At 44.4% G+C, this 27,345-nt stretch overlaps 1 protein-coding gene across 1 annotated transcript in view; it reads left to right on the top strand.

Annotated features, from left to right (window-relative positions):
* Positions 1–23,976, top strand: part of PPID (peptidylprolyl isomerase D) — a 34,017-nt gene extending 10,041 nt beyond the window's left edge. The window contains exons 2-10 of the mRNA XM_077279412.1: positions 6,679–6,819; positions 10,665–10,771; positions 11,899–12,087; positions 14,390–14,512; positions 14,651–14,757; positions 15,638–15,779; positions 15,884–15,970; positions 16,050–16,092; positions 21,839–23,976. Coding sequence (XP_077135527.1) covers positions 6,679–6,819; positions 10,665–10,771; positions 11,899–12,087; positions 14,390–14,512; positions 14,651–14,757; positions 15,638–15,779; positions 15,884–15,970; positions 16,050–16,092; positions 21,839–21,927 — 1,028 coding nt within the window. The 3' untranslated portion in view covers positions 21,928–23,976. The remainder of the gene's footprint in view (positions 1–6,678; positions 6,820–10,664; positions 10,772–11,898; positions 12,088–14,389; positions 14,513–14,650; positions 14,758–15,637; positions 15,780–15,883; positions 15,971–16,049; positions 16,093–21,838) is intronic.
* Positions 23,977–27,345: the final 3,369 nt, after the last annotated feature.

The following is a 27,345-nucleotide window of genomic DNA, read 5'->3' as shown; positions in this document are numbered from 1 at the left end:
ATGCACACAAGTTCAATTCCACCAGTGGCCACCGGGGGAGCCCAAAATCCAATTTCACAACAGTTTACCCTGGTTACCCGGGGACTTCGGCATCGCTCCAGCGCCGTGATTGCAACGTGTGACCGCAGTCTACGACGCTGGAGCGATAATCATACGATCGCTGCGACGTCACGGATCGTGCCGTCGTAGCGATCAAAATGGCACTGTGTGACAGTACCCTAACTTTGTCACTGACAAAATATCTTGCAACTGATGGCTGCAAAGTTCTCTGCTCCTTTGTTTGGCTGAAAGAGCTGGGCACTGGTTCATTGGTTTGGATGCAGTCTTTCTCATCTACTGCTTTCAGTACTTCTGGATGTAAGCGCTGTAAATGTCTCTTTAGATTAGAAGCTCTGGTAGGAGCATTTTTATCTTTGCCTGAATATGCACTGATCTTGGCTTCACAGCATTGGTTTTCGTCTGGATCATTTGTCATACACTGACAGACATAATGTTGTCTATCTTGAGTGATGGTGAAATGTTCAAATACAGCTGATTTAATGTGACACTGCTTTGACATTCTCAGGGCTTTAATTCTGCATTCACAATCCAAATGTCAATTGTTTTTCCTAAAAACAATTGTACAAAATTATTGCTAGGTCGTACAACTGATATAGTGGTCAGTAATACTGTTATTCCTCATGTAATCACAGTTAACTGATGCAAAGTTTGTTGAAAGGATAATACTTCTTACAGTCTTCCTCTTCTGAGTAGCAGCTGTGAGATGCTTGGAAGACGCACACCTAGTAAACATCTAGTCTAGAGGAGGAGCTTTACTACTAAGAATTTGCAACACATTTTCACTTTCAGTTTCATACATTGTAAGTAGGGGGGTTGGGGCAGCATGAGGATAACAAAGTATAAGATTAGATAAGGGCAGTGGAGAACAGTGACACACAAGAAGTAAGGGTACCGTTACACAAAACGATTTACCAACGATCACGACCAGCGATACGACCTGGCCGTGATCGTTGGTAAGTCGTTGTGTGGTCTCTGGAGAGCTGTCACACAGACAGCTCTCCAGCGACCAATGATGCCGAAGTCCCCTGGTAACCAGGGTAAACATCGGGTTACTAAGCGCAGGGCCACACTTAGTAACCCGATGTTTACCCTGGTTACCATCGTAAATGTAAAAAAAAAAAAAAAAACGTACATACTCACATTCCGGTGTCCGTCAGGTCCCTAGCCGTCTGCTTCCCGCACTGACTGACTTGACGGCCGTAAAGTGAAAGCAGAGCACAGCGGTGACGTCACCGCTGTGCTCTGCTTTTACTTTCCGTTCGGCACTCAGTCAGTGCGGGAAGCAGACGGCTAGGGACCTGACGGACACCGGAATGTGAGTATGTACGGTTTGTTTTTTACATTTACGATGGTAACCAGGGTAAACATCGGGTTACTAAGCGCGGCCCTGCGCTTAGTAACCCGATGTTTACCCTGGTTACAAGCGAACGCATCGCTGGATCGGTGTCACACACACCGATCCAGCGATGACAGCGGGAGATCCAGCGACGAAATAAAGTTCCAAACGATCTGCTACGACGTACGATTCTCAGCGGGGTCCCTGATTGCTGCTGCGTGTCAGACACAGCGATATCGTATGGATATCGCTGGAACGTCACGGATCGTACCGTCGTAGCGACAAAAGTGCCACTGTGAGACGGTACCCTAAGAAATGTCTCTATCTCCAGCAGAACTGCTTATCACTGTTGTTCATAGTTTGATAGAACATATATATTTGAGTAACATTTATAAAAAAAATTCATATGAAAGTTCAATTATGAAATATTAATACTTTTTTTTTTTTAAGTCGGCGTCGGTACATTTCTACCGACTCCAACCAAAACTAACTCCGACTCCACAGCCCTGTGTAGATGTGCTGAGCAGGGGACGGAGGAGCCGTTTAACCCCTTCCCGACCTTTGACGCAGCGTATGTGTCATGAAAACCTGTGCCAATCCGACCTGTGATGCAGCATATGCGTCATGGTCGGATCGCGCTCCTGCAGGCCGGGTGAAAGGGTTAACTGTAATTTCACCCGACCTGCAGGGACAGGGGGAGTGGTACTTGAGCCCAGGGGGGGTGGCTACGATCGCTCTGATTGGCTGTTGAAAGTGACGTTTCACTTTCAATCAGAGCGATAGTAATATTTCACCAATGAAAATTGGTGAAATATTACAATCCCGCCATGGCTGATGCTGCAATAGCATCAGCCATGGCTGGAGATCGCGATCTGCCCCCCTCCACCGCCACCGATCTTGTCCCCACGGTCCTCCGTCCTGTAATTGCTGTCCTCCGCTCCCCTCCGTCCTCCTGTCCGCTCCCCCCGCAGTCCGATCCCTCCCCCCGCAGTCCGATCCCCCCCCCTCATACTTACCGACCTCCGGTGTCCCTCCCGTGTCCGTCCGTGTGCTCCATGGGCGCCGCCATCTTCCAAAATGGTGGGCGCATGCACAGTGCGCCCGCCGAATCTGCCGGCTGGCAGATTCGTTACAGGTACATTTTGATCGCTGTGATAGGTTCTATCACAGCGATAAAAATAATAAATAAACCAACCCTTTATCACCCCCATAGGTAGGGACAATAATAAAATAAAGAAAATATATATATATTTTTTTTTAACACTAGGGTTAGGGCTAGGGTTAGGGTTAGAACTAGGGTTAGGGTTAGAATTAGCGTATGTGCACACGGTGCGGATTTGGCTGCTGCGGATTCGTAGCAGTTTTCCATCAGGTTTACAGTACCATGTAAACCTATGGCAAACCAAATCCGCTGTGCCCATGGTGTGAAAAATACAGCGCGGAAACGTTGTGTTGTATTTTCCGCAGCATGTCAATTCTTTGTGCGGATTCCGCATCGTTTTACACCTGTTCCTCAATAGGAATCCGCAGGTGAAATCCGCACAAAAAACACTGGAAATCCGCAGGTAAAACGCAGTGCCTTTTTCCTGCGGATTTTTCAAAAATGGTGGGGAAAAATCTCACACGAATCCGCAACGTGGGCACCTAGCCTTAGGGTTAGGGTTGAAATTAGAGCTAGGGTTGGAAATAGGGTTAAGATTAGGCTGTGGTTAGGGTTATGGTTAGGGTTAGGGGTGTGTTGGGGTTAGTGTTGGCGTTAGAATTGAGGGGTTTCCACTGTTTAGGCACATCATGGGTCTCCAAATGCAACATGGCGCCACCATTGATTCCAGTCAATCTTGTATTCAAAAAGTCAAATGGTGCTCCCTCTCTTCCGAGCACCGACGTGCGCCCAAAATAGTGGTTTACCCCCACATATGGTGTACCAGCATGCTCAGGACAAACTGGGCAACAATTATTGGGGTCCAATTTCTCCTGTTACCCTTGTGAAAATAAAAAATTGCTTGCTAAAACATCTTTTTTGAGGAAAGAAAAATGATTTTTTATTTTCACGGCTCTGCGTTGTAAACTTCTGTGAAGCACTTGGGGGTTCAAAGTGCTCACCACATATCTAGATAAGATCCTTGGGGGGTCTAGTTTCCACAATGGGGTCACTTGTGGGGGGTTTCTACTGTTTAGGCACATCAAGGGCTCTGCAAACGCAACGTGACACCCGCAGACCATTCCATCAAAGTCTGCATTTCAAAAGTCACTACTTCCCTTCCGAGCCCCGACGTGTGCCCAAACAGTTGTTTACCCCCACATATGGGGTATCTGTACTCAGGACAAACTGGGCAACAACTATTGGGGTCCAATTTCTCCTGTTACCCTTGTGAAAATAAAAAATTGCTTTCTAAAAAATAATTTTTGAGGAAAGAAAAATGATTTTTTATTTTCACGACTCTGCGTTATAAACTTCTGTGAAGCACTTGGGGGTTTAAAGTGGTCACCACACATCTAGATTAGTTCCATGGGAGGTCTAGTTTCCAAAATGGGGTCACAAGTGGGGGAGCTCCAATGTTTAGGCACACAGGGGCTCTCCAAACGCGACATGGTGTCCGCTAACGATTGGAGCTAATTTTTCATTCAAAAGTCAAATGGTGCTCCTTCCTTTCCGAGCCCTGTCGTGTGCCCAAACAGTGGTTTGTGACCACATATGAGGTATCGGTGTACTCAGGAGAAATTGCCCAACACAATTTAGGATCCATTTCATCCTGTTGCCCATGTAAAAATGAAAAAAGTGAGGCTAAAAGAAATTTTTTGTGAAAAAAAAAAAGTACTTTTTCATTTTTAAGGATCAATTTGTGAAGCACCTGGGGCTTCAAAGTGCTCACTATGCATCTAGATAAGCTCCTTGGGGGGTCTAGTTTCCAAAATGGGGTCACTTGTGGGGGAGCTCCAATGTTTAGGCACACAGGGGCTCTCCAAACGTGACATGGTGTCCGCTAAAGATTGGAGCCAATTTTTCATTGAAAAACTCAAATGGCGCTCCTTCCCTTCCGAGCCCTGTCATGCGCCCAAACAGTGGTTCCCCCCCACATATGGGGTATCGGCGTACTCAGGACAAATTGTACAATACATTTTGGGGTCCAGTTTCTCTTTTTACCCTTGGAAAAATAAAAAAATTGTTGCTAAAACATCATTTTTGTGACTAAAAAGTTAAATGTTCATTTTTTCCTTCCATGTTGCTTCTGCTGCTGTGAAGCACCTGAAGGGTTAATAAACTTCTTGAATGTGGTTTTGAGTACCTTGAGGGGTGCAGTTTTTAGAATGGTGTCACTTTTGGGTATTTTCAGCCATATAGACCCCTCAAACTGAGTTCAAATGTGAGGTGGTCCCTAAAAAAAATGGTTTTGTAAATTTCGTTGTAAAAATGAGAAATCACTGGTCAAATTTTAACCCTTATAACTTCCTAGCAAAAAAAAAATTTTGTTTCCAAAATTGTGCTGATGTAAAATAGACATGTGGATAATGTTATTTATTAACTATTTTGTGTCACATAACTCTCTCGTTTAACAGAATAAAAATTCAAAATTTGAAAATTGCGAAATTTTCAAAATTTTAGCCAAATTTCCATTTTTTTCACAAATAAACGCAAAAATTATCGACCTAAATTTACCACTAACGTGAAGCCCAATATGTCACGAAAAAACAGTCTCAGAACCGCTAGGATCCGTTGAAGCGCTCCTGAGTTATTACATCATAAAGGGACACTGGTCAGAATTTCAAAAAACGGCCAGGTCATTAATGTCAAAATAGGCTGGGTCATGAAGGGGTTAACTAGGAGACATGGGGGATTATATGGGTGATGTGCTGAGCAGGGGACAGAGGAGCCGTATAACGAGGATATATGGGGGATTATATGGGTGATGTGCTGAGCAGGGGACGGAGCAGCTGTATAACTAGGAGATATGGGGGATTATATGGGTGATGTGCTGAGCAGGGGACGGAGCAGCTGTATAACTAGGAGATATGGGGATTATATGGGTGATGTGCTGAGCGGGGGACAGAGAAGCCGTATAACGAGGATATATGGGGGATTATATGGATGATGTGCTCAGCAGGGGACGGAGCAGCTGTGTAACTAGGAGATATGGGGCTGATTATATGGATGATGTGCTGAGCAGGGGACAAAAGCCGTATAACGAGGATATATGGGGGATTATATGGATGATGTGCTCAGCAGGGGACGGAGCAGCTGTATAACTAGGAGATATGGGGGATTATATGGGTGATGTGCTGAGCAGGGGACGGAGCAGCTGTATAACTAGGAGATATGGGGATTATATGGGTGATGTGCTGAGCGGGGGACAGAGAAGCCGTATAACAAGGATATATGGGGGATTATATGGATGATGTGCTGAGCAGGGGACGGAGCAGCTGTGTAACTAGGAGATATGGGGCTGATTATATGGATGATGTGCTGAGCAGGGGACAGAAGCCGTATAACGAGGATATATGGGGGATTATATGGATGATGTGCTGAGCAGGGGACGGAGCAGCTGTGTAACTAGGAGATAGGGGGCTGATTATATGGATGATGTGCTGAGCAGGGGACAGAGAAGCTGTATAACTAGGAGATATGGGGGGGTGATCATATGTATGATGGCTGGAGCTGCTGTGTAACTGCAGCATTTATGGATGATTATATGTATAATGTACTGAGCAGAGAATGGAGTGGCTTTACTACTGGAGGGTGACTATGTGTGATGGCTGGAGCTGCTGTATAACTGAGTGTGGGAGAGGTTATGATACAGAGCAGCTCTGTCCTCAGTATAGCTGGGAAATATGGGGATGATTATAACTCACTGAATAGTGAGCATTGTAGTCACTGGACACCAGGGATGAGTGATGTGTATGGGTGCACATACAGGCTCTGAGTCCGGACCGGTCTAATTTTGGTTCCTTTGTATTCGTGTAAGGGTAACACTGGCCGTACCCCTCACACATTTGGATTTTGCCATCCTTGTTCCCCTAAATGATGAGCTGCTGTCAGGTGTGTGGGAGCTCTTGATCTCCTGAAGTACATGTGTCCTGGGTCTGGTACACTGGGTAATGTGCAGCGTTCCTGCTTGTAGCTAGGGCAGACGGCTCGTAGTGTAAGTTGTAGACCGCTGCTGCCTCCATGTTGCTGCACGTTCAGTGTCAGGGTCTTCCATGTTTGGATTTCGGGTTCCCATGTTGGGTAGATTATGCTTCTGCTGGCTTCTTACATCTGATTGTCTTTCTGTTTTTCATTTTAGTTGGCCGAGTTGTGCTAGAACTATTCGCTGATGTAGTTCCAAAAACTGCTGAAAATTTCCGAGCGCTGTGTACAGGAGAAAAAGGATTAGGAAAGACCACCGGGAAGCCTCTTCACTTTAAAGGATGCCCGTTTCATAGAAGTAAGTCGTTCACATGTCACAAATTGCTATATTTCTGATGTTAATGGGTGTCCGTCACCCCAAAATGCATTTTTGGCTAGACTGTGCTGTAGGGGACTTGGCCATTCTGAAAACCATATCAGCACTGTACATGTTACGGGTACAGTGCCTGAAAAAATAGCTCAATTCTTATGCAAATGGGGGTGCTTCCATGAACTCTTGGCGTGGCCAAGTTTGGTGGACTGCTACCCCTCCTTGTGTATATTGGGACTTCCCCCGCTTCTGATTGACAGTGCCCACTTCTGAAAGCAAGGCTGTGAATGTTCTGCTCCCTGTTTTCTTTCTGCTGATGCTGCTTGCTACACTAATACACGTGTATGTATAGCAAGCATCCTCCGAGGAGTTTTCTGCAGCTATTCACTACACTTTTGGGTTTATTAGTGTAGCCAGGAGCATTAACAGAGGATGGGGAGGAGAGCATTGCTGGGGACAGGCAATGTCAGTGCACGTGTACATGGTCATTCAGACAATGCTCACTCTGGTAAGCAAGCGCTGTCTATCAGAAGCAGAGGGAGGTCCCCCATGCAAGCAAGGAGGTGTAACTGCACCAAACTGTTTTCTCCACAGCTCTTGGTTGAGGTAAAACATTTGTTAGAGAGTGCAACAGAACCTTTCTGTTTCCCTCTGCCTGTTTCCTCTCCCTGCTCCTCCCCTCTCCCCTCTTTATAGAATATAATGGGCTGTGACACATGACCTCACAGTGAGATGGCTGTGTTGTCTTAGCAAGGAGGATTTGAGCTGTTTTTAAGAGTGAATGACAAGATCAGGGGGAGGTAAAGTGGAGATGCAGTTTGTTTTAAGTACAGTTCTATTAGAAGTCAGCGGTTCATGTTGTCTACATTGGTAGAGCTGCTGAGCAAAGTGATCGGCTACAGCGCTGTCCACATGATGTCACTGCATATAATCAATAGACGGAGCAGCACAGAGATACGGCAATGGCTAGGGAAGGAATGGAAAGTAGGGTAAGTACCGTATATACTCGAGTATAAGCCGAGAATTTCAGTCCATTTTTTTTAGGTTGAAATTGCCCCTCTCGGCTTATACTCGAGTCATTCCCAGGGGTCGGCAGGGGAGGGGGAGCTGCAGCAGTCTGATCATACTCACCTGCTCCTGGCGCGGTCCCTGCACGTTCCTGGTGCTCCGGGTGCCGGCAGCTTCTTCCTGTATTGAGCGGTCACATGGTACCGCTCATTACAGTAATGAATATGGACCCTACTCCACTCCCATAGGGGTGGAGCCGCATATTTATTACTGTAATGAGCAGTGCCACGTGACCGCTCCATACAGGAAGAAGCTGTCAGTGCCCGGAGAACCAGGGACGTGCAGGGACCGCTGGTGAGTATGACGGGGGCAGTGCACTATATTCACCTGTCTTGCTTTCCACAGTCGGCGCCTCTCCGTCTTCCGCGTCCTCTGCAGTTACGCTCAGGTCAGAGGGTGCGATGACCCGATTAGTGTGCGCGGCGCCCTCCCTCTGCCTGAACAGTCAGTGCAGAAGACGCGGAAGACACAGCGGCGCTGACGGTGTAACAGGGAAAGGTGACTATAGTAAGTGCCGGGGGCCTGAGCGACGAGAGGTGAGTATGTGATTTTATTTATTTTTTTTTTTTTTATCGCAGCAACAGCATATGGGGCATAATAGTCTATGGAGCATCTTACGGGGCCATAATCAGCATTTATGGAGCATTATACGGGGCAAATGTTTCTATGGAGCATCTTATGGGGCCATAATCCGCATTTGTTCAGTATTATATGGGGCAAATGTCTGTATGGAGCATCTTATAGGGTCATAATCCGCATTTGTGCAGCATTATATGGGGCATATTTTAATATGGAGCATCTTATGGGGCCCATCATGAACTGTATGGAGCATTATATGGGGCGTATTTTGTATGGAGCATCTTATGGGGCCATAATGAACTGTATGGAGCATTATATGGGGCTCCTGATTCAATATGGATATTCAAAAACACTTAACCTACTGATGTTTCAATTAATTTTACTTTTATTGGTATCTATTTATATTTTTGACATTTACTGGTAGCTGCTACATTTTCCACCCTAGGCAGGGCTGGCTCCAGGTTTTTGAGGGCCCCGGGCGAAAGAGTCTCAGTGGGCCCCCCCTTTAACACATACCACGATTCATGATCGCATATAAACACAGCCATGTAGTATATAACACAGCCCACGTAGTATATAGCACAGCCACGTAGCATATAACACAGCCATGTAGTATATAACAGCCCACGTAGCATATAACACAGCCACGTAGTATATAGCACAGCCAACGTATCATATAACAGCCCATATAGTATATAGCACAGCCACATAGTATATAACAAAGCCCACGTAGTTTATAGAACAGCCATGTAGTATACAGCACAGCCCACATAGTAGTATACAGCACTGCCCACACAGTAGTATATAGCACAGCCCACACAGTAGTATATAGCACAGCCCACACAGTAGTATATAGCACAGCCCACACAGTAGTATATAGCACAGCCCACACAGTAGTATATAGCACAGCCCGCACAGTAGTATATAGCACAGCCCACACAGTAGTATTCAGCACTGCCCACATAGTAGTACATAGCACAGCCACATAGTAGTATACAGCACAGCCCACGTAGTATATAGCAGCCCACGTAGTATATAGCAGCCCAGGTAGCATATATCTGCCCACATAGCATATAGCAGCCCACGTAGTATATAGCAGCCCACGTAGTATATAGCACTGCCCACGTAGAAGTATATAGCAGCCCACGTAGTATATAGCAGCCCAGCCCACGTAGTATATAGCAGCGCAGCCCATGTAGTATATAGCAGCCAACGTAGTATATAGCACAGCCCACGTAGAAGTATATAGCAGCCCACGTAGTATATAGCAGCCCACATAGTATATAGCAGCCCACGTAGTATATAGCACAGCCCACGTAGTATATAGCAGCCCACGTAAAATATAGCAGCACATCCCACGTAGTATATAGCAGCGCAGCCCATGTAGTATATAGCAGCCAACGTAGTATATAGCACAGCCCACGTAGAAGTATATAGCAGCCCACGTAGTATATAGCAGCGCAGCCCACGTAGTATATAGCAGCGCAGCCCACGTAGTATATAGCAGCCAACGTAGCATATAGCAGCCCAGCCCACGTAGTATATAACACAACCCAATCAGTACATAAGAGCCCATACCTTGTCCTCCCAGCCAGGCTCTGCATCCCCCCGGCCCCCGCAATCCTTTGTTCCAGGTGGCAGGTGCTGCACACTTCCTGTTTGGCGACGCTCGGCTCATTCTCCAGGCACTGGACAGTCGGAAGTCACTCTGTTCTGCATATCCATGGCGACGGATTGTGGGCGGCTCTCCAGCAGCTGCAAAAGTTCCAGAGCTCCGTGCTGCCTCTGCCTCCTCTCTTCTAGCTTGCACCTCGGACCGCAGATGCCTGCCTCAGGGGCCGCATGCGGGCACCGGGCAGCCTGCCCCTAACGCCGGCCCTAAATGGGCCCCCCTGTCTCGCCAGGGCCCCGGCACTTGCCCGGGTACGCCGGGTGCTGACGCCGGCCCTGACCCTAGGCTTATACTCGAGTCATTAAGTTTTCCCAGTTTTTGTGGCAAAATTAGGGGTCTCGGCTTATACTCGGGTCGACTTATACTCGAGTATATACTGTAAATTTTGTAGGGTTTCCCCCTTATACATCAAATTGAGCCAGTAGGTGAAATTCTTCTTGAAGGGGTCTACATTATACGTGTACTATACGTGTTTATGTTCTGTACTGTACTTAGTTGATTTTTTTTTACTTAGTTATTAAGAAATTTATGATCCAGGGTGGAGACTTCTCAAACCAAGATGGAACTGGTGGTGAAAGTATATATGGAGAGAAATTTGAGGATGAAAACTTCCATTACAAGGTATTTGTCTTGAGGGGCTTGTCTTGTACACATCCGCTTCTCTATATGAAGGTCATCCGTGTCCCATGCACAAGGCTTTTGTGATGTGATCAGAGCCTGATGTTTGGCAAATATGCCAGGAAAAGCGCCATGGTGCCAACATATGTTGGGGATAATTAAAGAAAAGCAGTCTGGTAATCTTTTCTATTTTCACATAGCAATGTGCAGAAGTGGCAAAGAATTGAGACGGCCTTCATTTGTGGCATTTAAACAGGTCTACATTGTGCCTTAATGAAAGATGTGTCGACAGAGGCGTTACTATTGTAGGTGCTGGGGTTGCAGTCTCGCCCAGGTCCTGGAACCTAAGGGGCCCAAATAGGCTTTTTACCAATATGGGACTAACAACAATAGTACAAACCCACGATAGTTAGGGGCCCTAATAGAGACTTTTTTCATTGGGCCCCATGATGGGCAAGTTAAGCCACTTGGCTTCATGGAGAAAAAGTATTTGGTAAGACCTATATAAATGACTGGCCACATCGGGGAGCAATGAGCGCCTGTACTTGGTTTCAGCATTCTGTAGTGACACCCCCTTTAATGATACTGTGACCTTCTGTCTGTAAGGCTGTGCACACGTTCAGGAAAGTGTGCAGAATTTTCCTGAGCAAATCTGGACTTTTTTCGCAGGAAATCGGCATGCGTTTTTTGCGGGTTTTTTTTTTTTTGCATATTTTTCACGTTTTTTTCCAGAGCTTCCCAATGCAATAATATAGTGGCAAAAATGCAAAAAATCCTCAAAATTAATGAACATGCTGCATTAATGAACATGCAGCATGTGCACAAAAATTGCGGAATGCATTAAAAATGATGGGATGCTTATGTATGCGTTTTTTTTCTGCGGAAAACGACCGACAAAACGCGAAAAATCCTGAACCATTTTGCTCCCTCTCCAGTTTTGCTGTGTCTAAAACAGAACATTATTTTTGGCTTAAATGTAATTATGTGATTTGTTGTAGACGTCCTAACTTTTTTTTCTCTGCTTTAAAAAATGTAATTTCTGTGACCTTCCACAAGAGCCTCTAGTTACTGAGATGTTTTGTGATGTTGATAAAATGTTCCAAACACTTTATTTTTTTTTCTCCTTGCAGCATGACAAGGAGGGTCTGCTCAGTATGGCCAATGCCGGCCCCAATACCAACGGTTCTCAGTTCTTCATCACAACTGTCCCCACACCCCATCTAGATGGGAAACACGTGGTATTCGGTCAAGTCCTCAAAGGGTATGGCATTGTGAAGCTGCTGGAAAGTGTTGAACTTAAAGGGGAGAAACCTGCTAAAGTAAGTGTCTTGTATGTGTGCCATCATTTAGTTTGGGAGGGCTGCTTACATTTAGGTCTATTTCTTAATCTTTTTAGTGTTTTTAGTATAATTTTAGCTGAGACAGTTTTTTCCAAGGAGGAGGTGCATGCAGAACATTGGCTAGTGAGTTGTCCGTCTTAGGGTATGTGCACACGCTGTGGATTTTGCTGCGGAACCGCAGCATTTCCGCAGCTGTGGGTCTGCAGCGGTTTTCCATGCGTTGTACAGTACAATGTAAACCTATGGGAAACCAAATCCGCAGTGCACATGCTGCGGAAAAAACACGCGGAAACGCAGCATGTCAATTCTTTGTGCGGATTCCGCTGCGGGTTTACACCTGCTCCAATAGAAATCTGCAGGTGAAAACCGCAAAAGAAACCGCGATAAATCCGCAGTAAAAACCGCAGCGGTTTTTCACTGCGGATTTATCAAATCCACTGTGGAAAATTCCTCATTGGAATCCGCAGCGTGTTCACATAGCCTAACTCCTCTGCTCAGTGTTTCTGGGTTAAATACACATGGCAGGCATTTGTCCTCATGAGTATATGCCTGACAAGGAGGCACAGTCAGCCTTTGCATCTGTCCACCATAAGGACTACACTGTGTTCCAAATTATTATGCAAATTGGATTTAAGTGTCATAAAGATTTAATTGTTTTGTTTTTCAAATAAACTCATGGATGGTATTGTCTCGGGGCTCAATGGATCACTGAAATCAATCTTAAACACGTGATAATTGGTTTTCCAGGTGATTCTAATTAAAGGAAAACTACTTAAAAATGATGATCCACATTATTAAGCAGGTCACAGTTTTCAAGTAACATGGGAAAGAAAAAGGATCTCTCTGCTGCTGAAAAGCATCAAATAGTGCAATGCCTTGGTGAAGGGATGAAAAATTCGAAATTTTCCAAAAACATAAGCGTGATCATCGTACTGTTAAGAGATATGTGGCTGTATCTGAGCACAAATGTTTGTGCTGATAAAGGCATAATGAGGAAGATTTCTGCCAGGCAAGTTCATCGAATTAAGAGAGCAGTTGCTAAAAAGCCATTACAAAGCAGCAAACAGATATTTGAAGCTGCTGGTGCCTCTGGAGTCCCTCGAACCTCAAGGTGTAGGATCCTTCAAAGGCTTGCTGTGGTGCATAAACATACTATTCGGCCACCCTTAAACAGTGTTCACAAGCAGAAATGGTTGTATTGGGCCCACACATACATGAAGACTAATTTCCAAACAGTCTTGTTTACTGATAAGTGTTGAGCAACCCTGGATGGTCCAGATGGATGGATCAGTGGATGGTTGGTGGATGGCCACCATGTCCCAACAAGGCTGCAACGTCAGCAAGGATGTGGAGGAGTCATGTTTTGAACCGGAATCATGGGAAACAGCTGGTAAGGCCCTTTAAGGTTCCTGAAGGTGTGAAAATGACCTCTGCAAAGTATATAGAGTTTCTGACTGACAACTTTCTTCCATGGTATAAAAAGCAGAAACGTGCCTTCAGGAGCAAAATCATCTTCGTGCTGACAATGCACCATCTCATACTGCAAAGAATACCTCTGAGTCATTGGCTGCTATGGGCATAAAAGGAGATAAACTCATGGTGTGGCCACCATCTTCCCCTGACCTCAACCCTATAGAGAACCTTTGGAGTATCATCAAGCAAAAGATCTATGAGAGTGGGAGGCAGTTCACATCAAAACAGCAGCTCTGGGAGGCTATTCTGACTTCATGCAAAGAAATACAAGCAGAAACTCTCCAAAATCTCACAAGTTCAGTGGATGCAAGAATTGTGAAGGTGACATCAAAGAAGGGTCCTATGTTAACATGTAACTTGGCCTGTTGGGATGTTTTGGCGTTAAATAGCTTTTTTGTTCAGTGAATGTGACCTCCTAATGCTGCAAATTCCACAAATGAGCATTTTCAGTTCTTTAAAACATATCAAATGTTTAGAAATTCTACTGTGCATAATAATTTGGAACAGTGCATTTTGAGTTTTTATTCATTTTGGAGATTATACTGTTATCATTGGGAGGTTTCTTCAATAAAATTTGATGTATAATCTAACGGGTGATGACTTTTATTAGACTTACTGTCATTTGCACTGACCATTTAGGAAAATCTGATAAAAATGTAATTTGCATAATAATTTGGAACATAGTGTAGAGATGAGCAGATCGATTCACAGGGCTCCTTTCTACTGGGTATCCATGGCATGAAAAGCTGAATATGATGATGATTTTCAGTATTAATACCTTTTTACCCGCCTTTCGTTTTCTATGTAGTTGTGTTTAGTAGCAGAATGCGGAGAGCTGAAGGATGGTGACGAGTGGGTCATGTCTCCTGTGGACGGTTCTGGAGACACCCATCCTGACTTCCCTGAAGACTCTGATGTAGAACTTAATGATGTAAGCACTTTGTACATTTCTCTTTCTTACTTTAGTGAGAGCTTTCTTATTTACGAAATATAAAAGACCAAGGGTTCTCTGATCCGGCATGTAATAGTTCTTGTACAAAGCCAACGCTCTGCTTATTTTGTTTGACAGGTTGAAAAGATCGTCAATATAGCAGAAGATGTCAAGAATATTGGGAATAACTTATTCAAATCTCAGAACTGGGAAATGGCAATAAAAAAGTACAACAAGGCTCTAAGGTAGAGGAATATGTGAACAATGAGTACTAGGGTAGTTACATGGCTTGTTTGTAACGGTCATTGATTTAATGGGAGGTTGTCAACCCCAACTGCAAATACAGCTGCTTCTACGATTCTATAGAAATGGTAAAATCATACCAGTAACATTAATGGTGTAGTTGCTGAAAAATTCCCTTTTAATCCAAATGAGGGCTTGGTGTACCCTCGGTGTGGCTGAGGTTCTAGTTCACCGTTTCCCTCCAATTTGCATATGTCTCTGAGCTTGAGTCCCTAAACTCTGATCCCTGTGCTTGTGCAGTGACACTGGAGGAGCTCCCGGCACTCTGGGGGGGTGGGCTCGCTCCCGGCACTCTGGGGGGGGGGGGGGGGGGCTCGCTCCCGGCACTCGGGCTCTACTCTGAAGCTGCTCGCACACTATACTTCCGGTTGTACCAGACCGGCAGTAGTTCAAGATCAGATCATGCCCTCACTGACATCAATTATAAATGAATATTTCAGCCACTAGAACTCTGAAAAGTATGTTACTGGTATGATTTATATAGGGGCTGAGTGCCATATATAAATGTTATAAGTAGCTGAATTTGCAGTTCGGGGTTGACACTCCCTTCAACTAATATGCTAACACGTGAAATTTATCAAAATTAATGACATGTACAGTGTTCGCGTAGTAGTCAGTCATTTTCTCCATTTGGTGATGACTGCAGCAGACTGCTTTGTGCTTGCGCCAGTTTTCACAACGATGATGTATCATTATAGGCCATGGGTTGTCTGGCTGTGTGCACACACGCTCCATCAGTAAAGTCATTTGTGGAGTTCTTTTAAGATGTATGAGCTAGAATAGATAGACATGTTAATGTGATTGCTTTTTGACATTTTCCAGATATGTGGAAAGCTGTAAAGATGTTACCGGAGATGACAACATTGCAAAGTTAAATCCAATTGCTGTAAGCTGCAATCTGAATATTGCCGCTTGTAAGCTGAAGGTGTCTGACTTCAGAGCTGCTATTGAAAGCTGCCATGAGGTAAGTAGCTATGTGGCAGCTCGGATGTGTTGCAGGAATGGTTCAATTCAAAGGTGTTTTTTTTTTTTTTTTCTTGTAACTAAATCTATTTATTTTTTCTATAGGCTCTTGAAATCGATGCATCTAATACAAAAGCACTTTACAGACGGGCCCAGGGCTGGCAGGGGTTGAAGGATTATGAGCAAGCACTGGTAAAGGGTTTACATGAACTCTGTTAGATTAAGACTTAAAATAATTTCTTTTGAAACTATATATTTTTTTCTTTCTTAGGAGGATCTTAAAAAGGCTCATGAAGTGGCGCCCGATGACAAAGGTAAATGGATTTGTATAGAAAGGTTCTCATTGTGACTGGGTAGCTCCAGCTCAGTGTGTGGCATTCATCTGGACCTGCCATATTATTAATACTTTTTGGTTATTTTAGCTGTAGGCCTGGGCATGATTACCAGTTTTGGGCAATGTGCACATAGTCTTGTAACACGTCTTCGTATTGGACATTTGTTTTTCTTTCTGAGAGAGCACATGAACCCACAGAGTCTCACTGATCCATACCCGCATCTGTTTTCTAGGCTGATCTATGTCTCCGGGCCGTGAGACTCCGAACCTATCTCCTAGTCTCATCTGCTGTGCGGATCAAACTCTGCCATTATTAAAGCTTATGGCTAAATGTCAAGTTCAAAGTCTACCTGATGCAATTGGTAGACTGCCATATTCATTCCAAACTAGTGAAGACATTGCGATCTGCTTGTTGGGCTGGTGCCATTCTTCTCCAGCACCGAATGGTGACAGGTTGCTCCTGGTGATTCAGCTGCCTCTGCTGGCGTCACGTCGACAAAGCAACGACTTCTTTTCCGCTCCACTCTGTCTACGGGCTTGACTGCCAACGTAACGCTGATTGACAGTCGACCCCTTCAGTTATGCAGCGGGGATCCGGCTGTCAGTCAAAATAATGTCTGCAGTGATGTCCCATAGACAGAGCAGAAAAGAAGCAGCCACTCTGTCCACGTGATGTCAGCAGAGGTAGCTGAATTGCCGGCAGGATCGGTCTGTGTTCACGAAGAACATCGCCGAGCACAACAGGCAGGTATGCAGCATCTACCTGCCTGTTGATACTTGGGCAGTTTTTTTTTTTTTACAAAGTCATCGATATCCCTTTAAAAAAAGTTAAAAATGTGCACAATTATTATTAAGAGTAACTAGAATAATGTAGTATCTGAGGTGCACACTAAGGGAGTAGACAGACAGCCGTATTGCGAGTGCAAGGATTGCATTGTAGACCTCGTACTGGCTGCTCTCCTGTCCGGAGTGTGACAGGTCAGGAGAGCAGCCAGCCAGTCCATGCAGTGCGGTCATTGCATGAGTTATATGGCAGTCTGTCTGCGCCCTAAGGGTAAGGCTTTATCTACATCGTGTTTTTGCCACACGTCAGTGACTTCACAGCAGCTTCCATCTGAGGCCATGTGCACACGTTCAGTATTTTTCGCGTTTTTTTCGCGTTTTTTCGCTATAAAAACGTGATAAAAACGCTTACATATGCCTCCTATTATTTTAAGTGTATTCCGCATTTTTTGTGCAAATGTAGCCTTTTTTTCCGCGAAAAAATCGCATCGCGGAAAAAAAAGCAACATGTTCATTAAAATGCGGAATTGCAGGGGATTCCGCACACCTAGGGGTCCATTGATCTGCTTACTTCCCGCACGGGGCTGTGCACACCATGCGGGAAGTAAGCAGATTATGTGTGGTTGGTACCCAGGGTGGAGGAGAGGAGACTCTCCTCCACGCACTGGGCACCATATAAGTGGTCAAAAAATAAGAATTAAAATAAAAAACAGTCCTATACTCACCCTCGATGTCTTCCCGCCTCCACTGCACGCTGCCGTTCGGTTCCTGTAGCTGGTGTGCGGCGAAAGACCTGCCGATGACGTCACTGTCCTGTGATTGGTCGTGAGCGGTCATGTGACCGCTCACGTGACCATGACGTCACGGAAGGTCCTGTGCGCACAGACCAGCTATAGGAAGAGGAGCCGGACGCCGGTGAGGAGATGTCTGGGTGAGTATAAGCATTTTTTTATTTTTTTTATTATTTTTAAACATTCTATCTTTTACTATAGATGCGGCATAAGCTGCATCTATAGTAAAAAGTTGGTCACACTTGTCAAACGCTATGTTTGACAAGTGTGACCAACCTGTCAGTCAGTTTTCCAAGCGATGCTACAGATCGCTTGGAAAACTTTAGCATTCTGCAAGCTAATTACGCTTGCAGAATGCTAAAAAAACGCGAAAAAAACGGAAAAAAAACGCAAAAAAAAAAATGCGGATTTCTTGCAGAAAATTTCCGGTTTTCTTCAGGAAATTTCTGCAAGAAATCCTGAACGTGTGCACATACCCTGAAGCTCTGAAAGACGAGATTCAGGCAGATCTGCCTTTAGGCCCATTGAATTTAGTCAAGCAGACGGAGTCACTTTGTTCTAACTCATTTTCTGCACTGTCTGCCTTTTTGAGGCAGACACCAAGAGCGTCGTTAACAAAGCTTTTGCTGATGAGGTTGAGATATTGGTCATGTTCCACACCAAACTCCTCCAACCAATTATTTATGGACCTTGCTTTGTGGGCACAATCATATTGGAACAGAAAAAGAACACCCACCCCCCCAAACTGTTCCTACAGAAATGGAAGCATATAATGACTGTGTGCTGAAGTTTTAAGATTTCTTTTCACCGGTGCGAAGAGGACTAGGCATTCCCTGAAAACTAACCCCATAGTATTATCGCCCCTGCACAGAAATTAAGTTTTCACAATGAAGACCGGCCGGTATCATTTTTCTGGCATTCACCAAAACCAGTCTGCCAGATCAGATCACTGCTCCAGAGCTGGCATGCTCGATATTATTTCATCCGACACTTGGTGCTTGGTGAAGAAAGACTTGCATGCAGCTATATGGACAAATCCAGGCCGTGAAGCCCCCCCGGTGCACAGCTTTTGTGCTGATGGTAATCCCAGAGGAGGTATGGAGTCAGCAGAGCATTGGTCACTTTTTTTTTTTGGTACTATGCGCCTCAGCAGTCGGTGACCCCTCTCTATAACTTTCCATGGTCTGCGTTGTGTGGTTTTCTCCACTTTTCAGTAATGCCACACACAGATGATTGTGGAATATGCAGACATTTCATGACCGACCTGTTACCATCCTACTATAGGACCACGCTCCCATTCAGTGAGCTCTTTAGAACGAACCATTCTGTCACTATTCTTCGTAAAGTCAGACTGCAGGGCTGAGGGCTGGATGTTATGCACCAATAGTAATGTGACTTATGGAAAACCAGACGTTAGTGATCAAGACGCTTAGGCTACTTTCACACTAGCGTCGGCCCGACGTACCGACGCATACTGTGAGATCGCAGCACAACGGGGGCAGCAATGCAGTTTTACAATGCATCCGCTGCCCCATTGTGATGTCCAAGGAGGAGGGGGCGGAGTTTCGGCCGCACATGCGCCATCGGAAATGGCGGACACGACGCACAAAAAAAGTTACATGTAACTTTTTTTGTGCTGACGGTCCACCAAAACACGACGCAACCGTCGCACGATGGATGCAACGTGTGGCAATGCGTCGCTAATGTTAGTCTATGGGAAAAAAACGCATCCTGCAGACAACTTTGCAGGATGTTTTTCACCTAAACGGCACATTGCGATGTGCGTCGTACGACGCAAGTGTAAAAGCAGCCTTATCTGTATAGTGCATCTCTATAAATCTTCTGCAATGTAGATAATATCATCTTTAAAGTGAAACAATCATTTTAATTATATAAATCCATATTATATGTGAAAATAAGAAACTTTCTAATATATTTTTCAGAGAATGATTTTTTTTTTTCTCTTCCTGGACTGACCTTTTATTCTCAATTCACCGGTAAAATCTGTATTCTGTGAAGACAGAATGTTACATTACTGAGAGAGGAGGCGGCAGGCGCTACTGAGATTCTATACAGGAGGGAGGAGCTCTGATTTTAGCTCCTCCCCTCTATGGATGATGGCAGGCTGTTATGATCCCAATGGCAGAGGATCTCTGATATTCCGGCAAGATAGCAAAAATATAAATACTGCTCTAGGGAGGTGGAAACTGGACTAACCGCATACCTGATCCTGACACAAACAACTAAAAGTAGCCGGTGAACGTGCCTACGTTGGTTCTAGACGTCTCGAGCCAGCCGGAGAACTGACTACCCCTAGAGGGAAAAAATAAGACCTCGCTTGCCTCCAGAGAAATTGAACCCCAAAGATATAGAAAGCCCCCAACAAATAATAACGGTGAGGCAAGAGGAAAACACAAACGTAGAGATGAACTAGATTCAGCAAAGTGAGGCCCAATAGTCTAGATAGCAGAAAATAGATAGTGGACTATGCGGTTAGCAGAAAACCCTACAAAACATCCACGCTGAACATTCAAGAACCCCCACACCGACTGACGGTGTGGAGGGAGAATATCAGCCCCCTAGAGCTTCCAGCGAGTCAAAAATCAAATGTAAAGCAAGCTGGACAAAAACACTGACTAATGCAAACGATCCAAATTGTACAAAACAGACTTAGCTTTTCTTGCATGAGGCAGACTGAAAGGAATCCGGAGGAGACCAAATAGGTCTGGATACAACGATGCCAGGCAAGAGACTGAGTCCAGAGGAGACTCAAATAGGAAACACCCGCTGCTTAACGACACAGCTGGAGCTCAGGCCTGCAACAAGACATACCTAACACAATACCGTTAGTGACCACCAGAGGGAGCCCAGAAACACAGTTCACAACAGCAGGAGCTACAGATGATATTATATACATGAGGGAGGAGCTCTGATTTTAGCTCCTCTCTCCATGAATGATGGCAGGCGCTACTGAGATTCTATACAGGAGGGAGGAGCTCTGATTTTAGCTCCTCCCCTCTATGGATGATGGCAGGCGCTACTGAGATTCTATACATGAGGGAGGACCTCTGATTTTAGCTCCTCCTCTCCATGAATGATGGCAGGCACTACTGAGATTCTATACATGAGGGAGGAGCTCTGATTTTAGCTCCTCCCCTCTATGGATGATGGCAGGCGTTACTGATGAAATTCTATACATGAGGGAGGAGCTCTGATTTTAGCTCCTCCTCTCTCCATGAATGATGGCAGGCACTACTGAGATTCTATACATGAGGGAGGAGCTCTGATTTTAGCTCCTCCCCTCTATGGATGATGGCAGGCGTTACTGATGAAATTCTATACATGGGGGAGGAGCTCAGGATTTTAGCTCCTCCTCTCTCCATGAATGATGGCAGGCACTACTGAGATTCTATACATGGGGGAGGAGCTCTGACTTTAGCTCCTCCCCTCTCCATGAATGATGGCAGGCACTACTGAGATTCTATACATGGGGGAGGAGCTCTTATTTAGCTCCTCCCCTCCATAAATGATGGCAGGCGCAACTGATGTGATTCTATACAGGAGGGAGGAGCTCTGATTTTAGCTCCTCCCTTCTCCATGGATGATGGCAGGCGCTACAGATGAGATTCTATACAGGAGGGAGGAGCTCTGATTTTAGCTCCTCCCCTCTCCATGATTGATGGCAGTTACTGCTAAGACTTTATAATTGTAATAACTGAAGATGGATTTTACCGGTGAATTGAGAAGTTTGAAAATTAATGATCAATTCAGGGTGAGACAGAAGCAGATTTCTCTGAGAAAATATATTACAAAGTTTCTTATTTTCATGTATTCTGTTGATTTATGGAATAAAAACTTAAACGGTGGTCTAGGATTTTCCAGTGACAGAACAGCTGAGCTCTGGAATGGTGGACTTGGTACCCTGGTACATTATGCCCATCTTGTGGCTAGGTAATATAATTTGTGGAATGTACCTTCCATAACGTGGTGTTCCCATTTGTTGCACTGGGAACTTGATCCTGTGTATAAGGACTTGTATTTCTGCTTCCTGGCACCAGCCTATAGAGTGCTCAGCAGGCGCTCAGCGCTTTCAGATGTGCCAATAACCAGTGTGTGTCCTGTGCTCACTCCTCTTTTACGTTCTGTTCCCAGCTATCAGCAGTGAGATCCTGCGGGTCAAGCAGAGGATTAAAGAACAGAAGGAGAAGGAGAAAGCAGTGTATGCAAAGATGTTTGCGTAAATGTTTACAACCATGTGGGCATGCAGTGTACCGTAGAGATCATCTGGGCGCAAAGTAAAACTGCGGTCTGATAATAAACCAAAAAAAAAAAATAGTTTTTGAACCCAGGTGTCTGCATTTCACCTAAGTATTTTTGAATGTTTACAGGTTTTTTATTTTCGTCTCCTGTTACACTGCATGAACTATGCAACGAGTGCGATGTGCAGTGGATTTTCTTTCCTCTTTTTGTTTGTGGGTAGACTTCTATTGGGCTCCAGCAGTAAAAGCAGTGTTTTCTTGTATTTCTCTGTAACGCTGCCCATACACAGCGGCTTTTGGCAGATGGTAACATCTTCCAATCATCCCGTACACAAATATTCTCAGGAGGAGGGGGGTTGTAATCTGCTGCCAATCTGACAGCTACTTACAGTGGGCGAGGAAAGTATTCAGACCCCTTTAAATTTTTCACTCTTTGTTTCGTTGCAGCCATTTGGTAAATTCAAATAAGTTTGTGTTTTTTTTCTCATTAATGTACACTCTGCACCCCATTTTGACTGAAAAAACCCCCAGAAATGTAGTAAATGTTGCAAATTTATTAAAAAAAAAAAGAAAAACTGAAATATCACATGGTCATAAGTATTCAGACTAGTGATGAGCGAGTGTGCTCGTTACTTTGGTTTTCCGAGCATGCTCGGGTGTTCTAGTATTTTGGGCGTGCTCATAGATTAGGTTTTTGTTTCCGCAGCTGCATGATTTGAAGCTGCCAGACAGCCTGAACACATGCACGGATTGCCTGTTTCTTAGGGAAATCCCCACATGTATTCAGGCTGTCTTGCAGCTGCAAGATTATATTGGGCAGGTGATGAGCAGTGCCTGAATTCTCCAAACATACCGCTTCATCTCAAGACCAGAGATTCTGATTGCTCATACTCTGGAAGTCCTTCATGTTTTTTTTTAGCAAACTCAATGTGGGCTTTCATATGTATTGCACTGAGGATAGGCTTCTGTCGGGCTACTCTGGCATAAAGGCCCGACTGGTGGAGGGCTGCAGTGATAGTTGACTTTGTGGAACTTTCATCTCCCTACTGCATCTCTGGAGTTCAGCCACAATAATCTTGGGGTTCTTTACCTCTTTCACCAAGGCTCTTCTCCCACGATTGCTCAGTTTGGCTGGATGGCCAGGTCTAGGAAGACTTCTGGTGGTCCCAAACTTCTTCCATTTAAAGATTATGGAGGCCACTGTGCTCTTAGGAACCTTGAGTACTGCAGATATTCTGTTGTAACCTTGGCCAGATCTGTGCGCTTGCCACAATATTGTCTCTGAGCTCCTTGGCTAGTTCCTTTGGTCTCATGATTCTCATTTGGTCTGGCATGCACTGTGAGCTGTGAAGTCTTGTATAGACTGGTGTGTTCATTTCCAAGTCAAGTCCTATCAGTGTAATTAAACACAGCTGTACTCCAATAAAGGTGTAGAACCATCTCAAGGAGGATCACGAGAAAAATGGACAGCATGTGGCCTAAATATGAGTGTCTGAGCAAAGGGTCTGAATACTTATGACCATCTGATATTTCAGTTTTTCTTAATTAAATTTGTAAAAATTTCTACATTTGTTTTTTTTAGTCAAGATGGGGCGCAGAGTGTACATTAATGAGAAAAAAAATTAACTTTGAATTTACAAAATGGCTGCAATGAAACAGTGAAAAATTTAAAGGGGTCTGAATACTTTCCATACCCACTGTATATCGCTGAGAACAAGTTTAGGGAGTGGAAATCCTGCAAGTAGAGTAGTGGGAGGCCCCCTAGCCCGATTTTTTTTAAATATTTTTTATATGGTTAGATTGGTCATAACTCACAACTGTGTCTTTTTTGGGAAATCATTGGCTTGATCTCTAGCCCCTGCACTTAGCCCTCCATTGTCAGGACGCTGCACTGTTGGCCTTTGTCACTGAAAGCCATGTACCCCTTATCTACTGGTCAGACAAGACTTTCTTTGTATTGCAAGAGAATCAGTGATCCCATGTAATAAAGGCTTATTGTTATTTCTTTCATAAACTCGTGCATAGAGTAAATTGGTTTAATGTCTTTTATAACAAGCGTTTTCCCATGTATAAGGCTTCTTTCACACTTAAGTTGTTTGGCGTCAGTCTGCTCCGACATAGTGACGGATCCGTCACAATTGTTTAGAAAACTGTTCTAACGGATCCGGTTTTTCGATGGATCTGTTACTTGGGGGTTGTCTGGGAAAAGTATCTACTTTTAGGAGCATGCTCAATTGGAAAAGCGGATTGGGGCAACGGATCCGCCAAATGACAGTCGCGACGGATTTGTCGCCCATGGGCGGCCATTCTATGGAATGGCGGACGCGACGGATCTGTCGCGAACCGCCATTTTGGCGCAGACAAAAAACGTTATGTCCATCAATGTTCCATCCGCCAAATCTCGACGGATCCGTCACATGGCGGATGGAACTGATGATCATCCGCCACAATCCGTCGCTAAGGCAAGTCTATGGGAAAATAGTGGATCCACCCAAAAAAATGGCGGATCCGCTACTTGACGAAAACGGCGGATTCAAACTGACGCCAAAAGACTGAAGTGTGAAAGAGGCCTTAGTGGTAGGTCATAACAAGGTATAGGGAAGCTGTCGGAAGGAGCAACTCTCCTAAGCAACCTATAGGGCTAGAGATGTTAATGCCTCATTTACATATTTAAAAAACAAAAAACGCTCCTTTCTCTGGAAGATGTCATAAGATACCGTATATTCAACTTTCAATGATCTGCATAGCCATATAGCCGGTTTAGGAGGGACGATCATGCTGACAAGATTCCCTTTGGTTTTGTGCATTTGCATCCAAAATACAAAATTTAGCAGCTTTCTAAATGGTTTTTATTAAAATCTTATAATGTTGCTACTGGCCAGTATAACTTCTTCACATGGCCAGCTGTCCTGCTGCTTCTCACAGATCCAATAGCATGCTGCTTTTGGCGCTGTCTTCTTATACAGGACCTTACACTAGTCTGAGCATGGTAAACTGGCCACCAGGGATGAGGAGTCGGTAAGCCAAACCTCCGACTCCTCAATTTCCCTGACTCTTGACTCCTAGCACTACGCCACTGCTGAGCATGTACACTAGAGAAAGTAAGTATTTGATACACTGCCAATTTTACAAATTACAGACCTCTCCATTCTTTGTAGGTGGGAAAACTTGAAAAATTGGCAGTGTATCAAATACTTATTTTCCCTATTATATATACAATGCAGGACAGATTAATCTCAACTAAAAGCAGAGATCCTTAACCAGGAACAGAACAGACATTTGTAGGACATTTCATAACTTTCCAAATTCTTAAGAAAAAAATTTACAGCACATCCAGCATTGTACCACTGCACCCAATTTATTATGTATTGTCAGAGTTGGTCTGTTTTATACTAACGCTGACTTCACAGCCGCTCCGGTCACCTCATAGACTAAGGGCTGCAGAGCTGAATAAATGGTAGGTTAACTTGTAAAGTTTAGGTTATAATTTATGGGGGATGGGGAAGGGCATATATTGTGTACACACCTCCAGTGAAAGATCTCTGGTAACACCCAGTTGGTTTTATAATCTAAACTCTACAAGCTAATATCTTCTAAACAAGAAATTCCAAGATAAATTTTATCTTTTACTCAACTTTGCAGCCACTATTCCAGGCTGGGGCCAGTCTCATGTACTCAAACTGGTGAAAGGTCCTCTAAGATTTGTGTAATCTTTAGGTATAAGTGCTCGTGACTCGCGTTTGCTGAGGGCGCTCGGGTGGGATGTTCGCATCCTCGTGTCTCATTGCCTGATAAACACAGGAAATCTCTGCCTGTGTTGTGGCTCTCTAACAGCCGTGAAACATCGGGACGTGAACATCTCACTCTCGCACCCATGCTCCTCCGTGCACACCAGACCAAACTCGAATAATGATCACTTGTGCTCATCACTAGTATTCTTCTTTAAACCCCCTTTCCCTAGTATTAGAGAGAAGCAGAGAGATGGATACGGTTGTATAAGGCAGATCTGTGTGGGGATGTGGAGGAAAACATCCAAATCTCCAGGGAGGGTAAATAATAAAGGCTTGAATTGTGCAGAGCTAGCAGGGAACGCCTCTCACCCTGGCTCTGCGGGGGCAGGGAATTGCATGGATGGAGGAGCTGAAAGCCATACAAGAATTGGGCTATGTTTATACATAAAAGCTAATAAAGGCAAGGTGAAATTACAAGTGACGAGCGAATATACTCGTTACTCGAGATTTCCCGAGCATGCTCGGGTGACCTCTGAGTATTTTTTAGTGCTCGGAGATTTAGTTTTTCTTGCCGCAGCTGAATGATTTACATCTGTAGCCAGCATAAGTACATGTGGGGATTTCCTAGCAACCAGGCAACCCCCACATGTACTTATGCTGGCTAACAGATGTAAATCATTCAGCTGCGGCAAGAAAAACTACATCTCCGAGCACTAAAAATACTCGGAGGACCCCCGAGCGTGCTCAAGAAATCTCGAGTAACGAGTATATTCGCTCATCACTAGAAATGACCCAACTTGGCATCCACCCCATGTTATTGGGAACAGGATAGCTAAATAAAGATGAGGAAAAAAGTCAAAAAACTTCAGCAACTGCATGGTTAGAGCTCTGAACAGGAAAGATGAAGATTGCAGCTTGTAACGCTTTAATTTTTCTCAAGGTGACATACATATGAGTGTAAAAAAAAAAGGTGTTTAAGTCCAAGGGAGGCATCCTCTACTCAGTGTAGGGGGACATGAAGTATGCTGCCAGATTCATCACCTGAGTTTAAAAAATGCATTTTGATATTTGTTTGAAGACTTGTAACAGGACTACTGAACAGGAATCACTTAAAAAAAAAAAAAAAAAGCATCTGATCTGTGTCATCATCAGCCCCTGATGACTCCACATCGGTGGTGAAACATGTTGGGGGATGTGTGTGCTAAATATACAGTATGTCCTATTCTGTTAGACAGTGATGACAATCTGGATGTCCTCATTCAATAATATAGGCAGTGGTCCTTTCAGTTCACAAAGTTTGTTAAAAGTAGACAAATAAGGGACATAGATATTTTCTAACAATTTCTTAATTATCACCACCCTCATTTTAGTAATAATAAAAGGTTTTAGGGCTTGTTAGTGAGGGATTACATTTGGGATTCTCCCCTCTTTATTACCATATATAAATGTACCCCTTCCAAGTCACCATTTTTCCTCCATTGTGTTTCTTGCTTTGATTAAGGCTATGGAGTGTCAGAACAAGGATCCATAGGCTTTCATTCATGCATAGAAGGATCTGGTCAGTCACAATTGTGGTGAAGTCACTCAGAAGAGGAAAAGAACCGCAGCGGACCATGGAGAGAGCAGCGGCAGGCAACACCGCTAATAACACTCACTACATGAATGAAAG

The sequence above is a fragment of the Ranitomeya variabilis genome, chromosome 1 (genome assembly GCF_051348905.1).
Source record: "Ranitomeya variabilis isolate aRanVar5 chromosome 1, aRanVar5.hap1, whole genome shotgun sequence".
Taxonomy (NCBI): domain Eukaryota; kingdom Metazoa; phylum Chordata; class Amphibia; order Anura; family Dendrobatidae; genus Ranitomeya; species Ranitomeya variabilis.
The sequence above is the reverse complement of the archived record's forward strand: the minus strand, read 5'-3'. Positions and strand labels throughout refer to the sequence as shown.